The sequence below is a fragment of the Saprolegnia diclina genome, assembly GCF_000281045.1.
Source record: "Saprolegnia diclina VS20 unplaced genomic scaffold supercont1.25, whole genome shotgun sequence".
Taxonomy (NCBI): Eukaryota; Oomycota; class Saprolegniomycetes; order Saprolegniales; family Saprolegniaceae; genus Saprolegnia; species Saprolegnia diclina.
This window is the reverse complement of record NW_008246092.1, coordinates 625354-635788: the sequence shown is the minus strand read 5'-3', so window position 1 is coordinate 635788 and position 10435 is coordinate 625354. Positions and strand designations below refer to the sequence as shown.

At 54.6% G+C, this 10435-nt stretch overlaps 3 protein-coding genes across 3 annotated transcripts; 1 reads left to right on the top strand and 2 right to left on the bottom strand.

Annotated features, from left to right (window-relative positions):
- Positions 1-208: 208 nt before the first annotated feature.
- On the bottom strand, positions 209-1076 carry SDRG_08453 (hypothetical protein; the record flags this gene model as incomplete). Its single annotated transcript, XM_008614341.1, has 2 exons — positions 292-1076; positions 209-218 (listed from the first exon to the last, which is right to left on the bottom strand). The coding sequence occupies exons 1-2, from the start codon at positions 990-992 to the stop codon at positions 209-211; spliced, it is 711 nt and encodes a 236-aa protein (XP_008612563.1). The 5' UTR covers positions 993-1076.
- A 2279-nt stretch (positions 1077-3355) lies between these two features.
- SDRG_08452 (hypothetical protein) lies at positions 3356-5489 on the bottom strand. Its single transcript, XM_008614340.1, has one exon. The coding sequence runs from the start codon at positions 5478-5480 to the stop codon at positions 3417-3419; it is 2064 nt and encodes a 687-aa protein (XP_008612562.1). The 5' UTR covers positions 5481-5489; the 3' UTR covers positions 3356-3416.
- A 3456-nt stretch (positions 5490-8945) lies between these two features.
- On the top strand, positions 8946-10010 carry SDRG_08451 (hypothetical protein). The gene has a single exon (XM_008614339.1). The coding sequence runs from the start codon at positions 8996-8998 to the stop codon at positions 9929-9931; it is 936 nt and encodes a 311-aa protein (XP_008612561.1). The 5' UTR covers positions 8946-8995; the 3' UTR covers positions 9932-10010.
- Positions 10011-10435: the final 425 nt, after the last annotated feature.

Genomic DNA, 10435 nt, shown 5'->3' with positions numbered 1-10435 from the left:
GACGACATCATGCGGTTGCCAATGTAGAGCACCATCGAGACAAAGCAAAAGAGGAGGACGCCCGACCAATGCATGGCGGCAAAGATCGTGGCCGGAATAAAGAGAAAGTGCGTGACGTAAAAGACGTTGTAGTAGCGTCGGCGCACATACGAGATCGACGTCATGCCCATGATGAACATGGCAAAGCCCGAGAGCCATCCGAACGAGATCATCCAGTTCTCGTAGCCTTCGTCACCAACGTCGCAATCAAAGCACGGCAGCATCTTCATGAGCTCGTGCTTGCGCGCATACGACACGACGTAGACGATTGTGTGCAAGACGAGCGCCAAAATCGACAAAATCCCGAGCCAGCGGTGGTACTTGATGCCGTGGGCGTATGGAATACCGAGCCACTCCATCCAAAAGCAGTGGCGCGACGCCGGCAGCGCAAGAAACGCCATGTTGTACGCCGTCAAAAAGCCAAAGGCAGCGGCCGCCGCCTCGAGCCGTCGCTCGTTCGTGCTCGTGGGCTCGACACGGATCGTGTAGGAGAAGTAGAAGAAGAGGATGTTGCCGCCAACGACAACGAGAAGGAAGAGCGCCTCGCCGTAGGTCACGAGCGAGTTGAGGAAACGTGGCTTGCGCTGCAGCGCATACGACACACGGAAAATCGGAAACGTCGCGCCGTGGGACACGAGGCGCACGAGCAAGAAGGCCACAAATATCGGCAAGATGGACGCAAATAAGAAGTACCCGGCGTCCACCATCTCGTAGTGGCCGCTCGGCCACTTGTACGGGTCGACGCCAAAGAGCGGACAGAGAAAGTTGTTCATAATGTCGATCGACGTTTGACTGTAGATGACCGTGGTACCAAAGATAGCGTAGAGCACGAGCAGTCCCGCGACCCAGTGCGCGGCGAGAGCAAGCTTGCGCGGCACCGACTTGACTTCAGCGTCCAGTGGCGCGTGCAGTGGCGGAGTCGCCATCGCCTCATAGGTCGATGTGTGGCCCATGGTGCTTGGCGTCGAGAAAGCAAAATGAATTGTGGTGTGAAATGCTTCGTCTTTGGTATGCGCAGAAGACTCGCCGACTTCGTGAGCGCATCACAGCAGAGTTGTCGTTGCTTTCAAATGGACCTCGATTGGCACCGTTCGTTGGCCTCGCGCTTCAACTGGTCTTGGTATCTTGACACGTGATTTCGCGCGTTGGTTGGCCAAGACGTGGCCAATCACCGCGTTGGACGTTCCTGATTGGCTCCTGGCAAAATCGGTGGCGCCAACTTCGCAACGAAAGGGCTGGCGACAAGTGCGCTCTCCAAGCCATCATGGGATATTCAAGAAGGCGAAAGTGGGACTTCGTGGTACGCTTGCACATCATTTGCAATAAAGAAACTCGCACAGTCACGCTTCTCCTAGGTGACGGTGCTTTGCCGTGGTGGTTCGAAACGACAGTTTGTTCCAGCGCCATCGGTCGTGTTCCGGGACTCTTTTATAAGACATGCACGCCTCTCGAACGCTAAGTGAAGGGGAAGGGGACTGTTCAATCTCAATTCGATTGTCGTAGTAAGCTCCGTCCCTGCGTGAGCATGATGCCGCTGCCTGGTGCAACCTTGTCAAGAGCACGACGGAGCCTGTCGAGTTGGATGTGGCGTCAACTGTCCACGAAGCGCTCGGCGCCAAACCCACCGACTACGAAGGCGAGGTGGCCAGCGTTTTGGGTGATGATAGAAACGCAACAAGGTCTTGGCTCATGCAGACAGCCTGTCGAGAATATCCCGTGGGTGATGCAAGGAGCGGCACTTGAGTTGCATGGAAGGAGCGTTCTTGGTGCTGCGTTTTGAAGGCTCGCTCACGTCTCTTCTTTTGGGATGCACTGCCGACAACGGCAGCAATAGGAATTCCGAGAGAACCTGGACGCGCGGACCAAGAAGGGCGCCGTTACAAAACAGTACGAGTCTACGATAGTGGATAACATTGCCCTGTCACATGATGCTCTGTTCATGCGGTAATCTGCGTGTTTACGATTGTAGTACGACGATTTTTATTTGCATGCATTTGGAAAGCCACGTCTTTGTCGATGAACCATCTGCACTTGGTGCTTCTCCATCTCGGTATTCCAGATGTCCGACCGCTGTTGCATTCGTTTGTCCCCTTGGATGTTGAGAGCCTCAAGGAGTCAAAACTATGTGTAGACAATCGCTGCTGAGCAACCCAGAGCATATTTCCTGGGGTTGTAGCGATCGTTACGAGCCAGTCGGAGGTGTGTTTGCCGACGACTTTTTGGTGTATCTCCAGGACCCCAATCGCGATTGCGGTCGACGTTATCAGGACGCTCATGAAAGCGCAGGCGCAGCGCAAGGCCGCGGCCGACGCTGATGCAGGTACATTCGTCCATCGCGGTCACGGCCGTGGGCCAGCCCTTCCTCTGCTACGCCACGGTTAGTTGATTATTCTGACGCCTTTGACCAGTCCAAGGGCTACCGGTAGCTCGTTGACCGCAGCAAGCTCGTCACCGAGACGCCGTTCCTGAGCCGCAAACGCATTACGGTATGAAACTTGTAGACAGGCGTGTGAGAGTGGCCACACCACGGCGGTTGCGCTGCAACAGTATCGTTGAGTCGTCACCCGAGGCTCGCAAAGAACGCGGATACTGTCCCACAGCGCTAGGTGGGAGCATGCCGATAGCACGAACCGCGCTGTAAGCCCTTGGAGATTGTGGTGCCAAGTAAAACGGTTGGCGTCCACTCGCCTCGACAAGCGCATTTTGCCGCTCGTTCGGGCGACCAAGGACGGGGCGGCGGTGAGGCCCGCGAAGCGGCGCGCAGCGCAGTTGATGGCGAGGTGGCGCAACCTGTTGATGCCAAAAATACGACCACAGAACTCAGTCCATGAATGTCCGGATTCGTCCGAATAACATACTAAAAGTGGCTACATGTGGCTATATATGGCTAACACCAGATGTAACAGTGTGGTCGATTGCTCTTGCTGCGCCGCTCCAACGCCGACGTGACGTAGCGTGTTATGCTTCCTAGAGTGTCTGCTATCGCTCCGCCAAGTATGGGCGACTTCATTAAAAACTTCATTCGGCGCGCCCGAGCGCTCGCGCGCGGTGGTGTGTGCACCCAAGTCACACAGGATTGGTCAAAATTATAAGAATAAAGACCAATAGAATAATTTAATTACTGTATTGTATTGCATACAAATTAAACGCTTTGCATCAAAATTTAAAGGCAAGCTGCTCGTCCGCCGCTAACATCAGATGCTTGATTTGACCTTCGTGCTGCACAAAGCACTGCGCCACAAACAGGAGTCTATCGTTGCCCATCGAGAGGGCACGACTACTGTGTCCTTCAGTATCATAGTTGGACAAGCACGACTTTGATACATAAACGATTAATTACGGTCCAGTTACTGGGTGTTCATACGACTCGAGCTCGTTTACATTTCAAACTCTTCGTGATGCACGGCAAAGCGCGTCGAGTGCGCTTGCGCATCGATCGCACGCGAGAGCGTCTTGGGGCCCGAGACGTAGACACCGATCGCTGGCGTCGTCCAGCTCGTGGTCGTGCCGTCGACGAGGCTCGAGAAGAAGCGCGACCAGTCCATGCGGCCCTGCTGGACGCTGTAGCGCTCGATGAACGCCTCGTCCGACATCATCGGCTCCTTGGGCACGTCGTCAAACGGCGTCTTGGCCACCGGCATGGACTTGTACGGCTTGATCAAAACCACAATGTACGCCCAGTACGACCCGACCACCATCGCCACAAACTCGACGAAGCGCTGCAGCGGCCAGTACGACGGGTCGATGCTCGTAATCTTGTTGCCATAGTGAACCGCGAGGAGGAGCGTGCCGGCGCCAAAGAACGCAGCGACAAACAAGAGCACTTGGCGCAACGTCGAGACGTTGGCGTACGGTCGCGGCGCCACATTGGAGCTCTTGAGGTCGTACACTTGCTTGGCGACCGCCGTTTCCGCGGGCGGCGAAGACTTGGTCACAAAGAGGTGGAGGCGCAAGTTGGACGAGAGACCCGTCGCTTCGTGGAACCACTGCTGGAACTGCGTCATCATGCGGAGGTCGCGCACGTGCCAGACCAAATGGACTTCCTGCGACGGCGCCGTGTGCAGGATGTGCATGATCTGGGCCATGAGCGGGGTGACGCCGATGCCGCCGCCGATGAAGACCACTTTTTCATACGACGCTGGAACGAGTGCGGGCGAGACGTAGCCGCCGTCCATGTACACGACGGGGTCGACACCGGAAGCCGTGCACTGACGAATGTATTCGTGCACTTGGCCGGACCACTGACCGAGCGTCTTGATGTACACCGTGAGCGAGCCAGGCGTGTGCAGCGGCGTCGACGCAACGCTGAACGGGTGCCACTGCGTCTTGGAGACCGACGGCACCTTGAGGTAGACAACGTCGCCGGCTTGGTACGACGTAGCACACTCGAAGGTCAACTCGGTCACTTCGTGCGGGTGCGCGGCGGCCTTCTGGATGACGACCGGCGCTTGGATGGTCGCAGACGAGAGCATGCGGTTGCCAATGTAGAGCACGATGGTGGCGAAGAGCCAGATGGCAATGTTGGCGTAGTGCATGATCGCAAAGGCCGTGGCGGGAATGAAGAGAAAGTGCGTGTAGTAAAACACCTTGTAGTAGTGGCGGCGCACGTACGGGATCGACGTGAGGCCCATGACAAACATGCTCAGGAACGCGATCCAGCCAAATGTGTTGATCCAGTTCATCTTGCCTTCCTTGGCCACGTTGCAGTTGAAGCACGGCAGCAGCATGAGCGACTCGTTGTCAGCGATAAACACTTGGACGTAGAACGCCGTGTGCACGGCCGCGCAGAGGATGGTGACGATACCGAGCCAGCGGTGGTACTTGACACCGTGGGCGTACGGAATGCCGAGCCACTCCATCCAAAAGCAGTGGCGCGACGCGGGCAGCGCGAGGAACACCATGTTGTACACGGTCGAGAAGCCGAGCGTCTTGGCCGCGGTTTCGATCTTGGCCTGCGTCTTGGTCGTGGGCTTGATGCGCGGGCTGTAAAAGTAGTAGAAGAAGACGACGTTGCCGACGACGACGAGAAGCAAGAAGAGGACCTCGCCGTAGCTCACGAGCGACCACAAGAGGCGCGGCTTGCGCTGGAGCATGTGCGAGAGCGCCGGCACCGGGAACGTCGCGCCTCGAGTGGCCAAACGGACGATCAAGTAGGTGACAAAGAGCGGCAAAATCACGGCGAAGAAGAGGTACGTGTAGTTGACCATCTCCGAGTGGCCAGAGTTTTTGACCTTGGGGTTGATGTCCCAGAGCGGGTTGATGAACGACGTCGTGATGGGCGCCGTCATCGGCGTGTAGATCACCGTGATGGCAAAGATGGAGTAGAGCATGAGCAACCCCGCGACGATGTGCGGGACGAGCGCAAACTTGGGCGGCGCTGGCTTGGCATCCACGTGCAACTGCACATGTTGCGTTGGCGTTGAGATGGCGTGGAAGGCCATGCTGGAGACGAAGCAAATTGAAATGTGAGCCTCTCAAATGCCGCCTCGTTTTGTTTGGCGAATAAGCACTGAACGATTCGTTGAAGGCGGTGCTGAACAGTTGGCTCGGCGCTTGCATATACGTGCATCATAACGTCGACTGGAGCTGGTTTACAGCCTCATGCTTCTGGTATCTTCTCGGACGAGGTTTAAAATTGATTGGATCTGATTTAGCCAATCATATTTGCCCATGTCGCGGATTGGCTTACGGCCAGCCCGTGAGCGCGCCAAGAGTCAAGTTGGCCCTGGCGTCAAGTGCCACATGGGAACGTCAGCGATTCCCACATGGCGTTGTGTAGTTGAGCTATACCCAGACATTGTAGGTGCGCGACCATCTTCCGCGCGTATTATTTGGCTGCGAGGAGCTTCGAAATCGAAGGCGATCGGCACCTGGAAGCAGCGAATGGTGGTGCCAAGGTTGCTGTGCTCACGAAGAGGTGGCATTGAGACAGCGGGAAGGATTATATTATATGTAAACGGCAGCGTTATCTCGCTCGCCAACAGCACCTTGTTAGCGAATTTGCCTGCACTGTTTGAACTTGACTCTTTCTCGCTCCGCTCCCACTCAGTATGATACCAGCATAGTATCAGAGCACAAATAGTCGTATCGTTTGTAAACCGGGCACCAACTTCTTCTTGGGAGAGCTCTTGGGGAGGTGCTAATGACATGCAACAATCCCAATTCTTCGCAAAACCTTGGATGTGCTCGCAAGCAATGCTTGCGTCAACTGCGCGACGTCAACCGCTGGGAAGGTCTGTGACCAGCATGCACCAGCACCTTCTGTTGCAAATATTGTGTTTCTTCGACACTAGTGCTAAACGGGCAAGTCATGGCGAGGGAATGATACGGCAAGCTTCGTGTATGAAAGGTACAGTGGGAATTTTAATAGGGCCCTCTTGACCACGGACTACCGTAGACAGGGTGTGGGTTGCCTTCGTCTTGCGTCATCGAGACGGAGGAATCTTTGCCTCTCCTAGTACTTTATACGTCCACAATAATGTCTACTTATATCTGAGTCGAATACGGTACCGTGCAGTTGCTTGTCCAACCGCGGGGATTCGGAATGGTCAGGTCGCCACGTCAGCAAATTGCAGCGGCGGGCCTGGCCTGTACAACCGCACCGTTACCACAGAGAGTTCGGCCTCTCTGTCTCAGCGTCGATTGGCCTCCATTCCAGCAGCTTAAATAGCTCTAGCATTTTGTGGTCGAGCTCATGGTCCAACGTGGAGCTGATAATATAGAACGTCGACTAGCGTCCAAAGAAATGCGGGGCCATAGATAGATCGATACCATTGAACCAGACCCGAGAAGCGCGTCGGAATATAAACCAATCGTTGATTCGTAAAAATGGCCGTACATTGCCACACGTTCTCCGTTGGCTACAGGGGTAGAAGTTGCCTTGCACAGTTAAGTCCTGTCGCACTGACAAAGACAAGGCCATGCACATCATCGCCCGTCGCGCTAGATGGTAGGTACAGAGTTGCTATAGCCGCTCTACTTGCGTCGTCTTTCTCCAATGCTACCACGTCACACGAGCTTGAGTCACACGTACGGCTGCACGTACGCTATCTTCAGGACCAGCCACGTTCTCAGAACGCCACCCTAGGCTGAACAGTCATCCACGCCTAGGCGTTTTAGTCAACCGTGTTGGCCTACGTGATCTACCGGTAGTGTCTCCAGACAGTGGCAGAGCGCCTCGAGCAGACGTCCAACATACACGTTCTAAACAATGTGGGCTTGTAAGACCTTTTTCTGTCTTTGGCGTTAAAGCGAAGCTTTGGGCAATTGCGAAAGCGGGCGATCCCTGCAGCGAACGACGAGAACATGACTAATATGGAGAGCTGAGGAAAATTCATCCAATTGCGGTCTGCTTCTATACCTGGTCTCTCGCTCTTTTATTTCTCTCGCACTTTCATTATTGGAATGTCTCTCTGTATGTACTGTACTTTCACTTTTGCATCCAATCAAAATGTATCGAAATATAGCCAATGGGTTGGCCCGTATTGTGACACACCACGAAATTTCACATTGGTCCATGTACTATTGTAGTACATGGTATCTTGGTACACAAGTGCGTGTACCTGGGCAGATACAAACGTTGTTATTGCACCACTAACGTTCCCGAGGCGCCCGTCGTGACACCCGAAGCGGCCGCTGCCCGCGCCGCGTTCTTGACCATGGTGCATCTTCACCACTTGATGTTCAATACCCAAGCGATGTGCCTCTTCCAAATGATGCACGCCCTGCGCCACGACATCTGGCTTCGTGACAATCTCGTCCCGGCTTGCGCCATCCATACGCCTCGCCTTCAACACGGCTAAGCCTCGCCGCTGCTGCCGTCTAGCACAACACGCTCTGAATCGAAAGTCCACCCCCAAAAACAGTTCAGTGTAAATTATATCTAAATAGACTCACGTCAACAACTAACGTTCCTCGGTTACCAGGATCAACGGCCACTGCGACGGAGAAAGCCGTAGCCATCGACAAGAGCTGTGACCGCGCACAGTTCTGGACGGTGACTTCGAATGCAACCATTAGCCATGCTAGCTCGGCGCTAGAGCACTACAGACGTGACTGCGCACATAGATAAGTATGTAGCGCACCAGTCCATGCTTCGGCATCACGTACTTGTGGGTTGATATCAATTATGCGCATCTCAAAGCACCACTGCTGGTTATCAATGGTGAAATGGGTGACAACAATATGCTTCGCTCGTTTGTGCCGTACTAGTATCCAGTAAGCTGTACTAGCGTAGAGTATGCGAAACGGCTGCATACAATAAGACCATTCGAAGGTTTTCTCGTCACACAGCTAGGTTAGCGTTACGTAAAACAGGAGACTCTTGTTTCTTTCGTCGCCACGATGAAATTTGACGTCTCTTTCCGCTTATAGAGCACATCATACTAGGTTTGGCATCGTTTCTGGTTTGAAATGCTTGCTGCTTTTCCACAGCACAAAGTCTAGTGAGCATGAACCTGTGGTTGATTTCACTGCAATTTAGGTGTCGTGGGCGCTTTCTGAAGCGATATCAATCAAGGAAAAAGGGCTAGGTGCATCCAAATCTATGAAAATACCCTTCAAAGCACCAGACGTGGTTCGTTGTTGTTGTTGAAGTGGGTCGTCTATTAAAATAGATACGTAAATCTACGCTAAATAAAATTGTCGGACTTTCTTCGTTGTGTAGGCGCTGGTGATGATCTTGATCTAGGCCGGCGGAGGCAGGAGCGCGATCCGCGGGACAAGGTGCTGGCGTGGCCACTCGTGTTGAGCGAGGAGCCGGAGAAGGCGACGTAGAGCCCAGACGTGGTTCGTCGTGTAGTGTATACATCAGCCAATAGCTCGGTCGCGTTTCCCACGCACTGATAACTGCATCGTTTATGATTCCTCCTCCCGTGTCCATGGTAGTTGAATCTGGTCACGAGCACTGGAATTCAGGCGACCAGATTGCCATTCGCTTACTTGTTCTCTGATACGCATGCCAGAAGTCACAAAGGAAGTCGGCATCGCCTTTGCCCTCACGTGGGCCGCGGCGTTCGCGACCTGCCTCGGCGGTCTCATCATCTTTAGCGCGTCCATGGTCAAGATGGCCAGCGCCAAGAACCTCTCGATCGCGCTCGCGCTCGCTGGTGGCGTCATGATCTTCATCTCGCTCGTCGAGATCTTCAAAAAGGCTGTCGAGCAATTCATGGCCGGTAACGCGAACGCGGCTGGCGAGTGCGACCCGACGTGCGAGGGCAACGCGTGGGTCTATACCAACATTGCCTTTGCCATTGGCGCCGGTATCATCTACCTCCTTGATGCGCTTGTCCACCGTCTCTCGCCCGACCTCAAGGACGAAATCGACGTCGCCGATCTCTCGCGCCTCGAACAAGTCGTCGACGGCCACGTGCCTCTCTCGACGCCGCTCGACTGCGAGAAAGACACGCTCGCCGGCAAGGAGAAGGCAGCCATGAACCGCACGGGCATCCTCACGGCGATTGCGCTTGCGATCCACAACCTCCCGGAAGGCATTGCCACGTACACGGCGGCGGTCCACGACCTCAAGGTTGGCGCCACGCTTGCGATTGGTATTGCGCTGCACAATATTCCCGAAGGCATTGCTGTCGCGACGCCCGTCTACTTTGCGACGGGCAACCGCTGGAAAGCATTCTTGTGGGCATGCGGGTCGTCGCTCGCGGAGCCGCTCGGCGCGATCCTCGCCTTCTTCATCCTCGGCGACGGTCTCAACCCGTCTCTCGAGGGTGCAATGTTTGGTCTCGTTGCTGGCATGATGGTGACGCTCTCAATTAAGGAGCTCATCCCGTCGGCCGTCAAGTTTTACCCCGACGGCCACGCCGTCTCGGTCGCGATTCTGGGCGGCATGGGACTCATGTCTCTGAGTCTCATCCTCTTTGCGTATGTCGGCGTCTAAAACGACGACGGTCCATATTGGCGTTACGTCTGGTGCAACTGAAAGCCAATTGAATAAGATCTTGTTCCTGTTTCTGCAATGAGTTGTTGACATGTCATTCTATAAAGGAAGTGGAGTTCCCAGTGTGCTCGTGAGGGGTGGCTAGTGCGTCAAGCAAGGAGCGTTAGGGGTCAGATTGTGCGGGTGTAAGGGGAAGCGCACCAAGGGTCATCGCGGAGAGCGTTGAAAATCCGCAAGCGATGGCACCACGGCACGACGAACCAAGTGCGAAACGTGCAATCGCGTACGTACCAATAGCAACCTTGATCGTGAGCGCAGCGCACCAGGTTTTCATCCTAGGCATGTCTTTAGACTGCACAAGGCTGCACCAAAGTGGCGTCTATTGACTGGCGAAAGCAGTGCGAAATGGGTATACATCCTTGCGGAAACCACTGGATCCCATCTGAGCTACCATCCGGTGGGTTAAATTAGGCACAAGGTGACCTCGTATTAGTTCGAAATAAG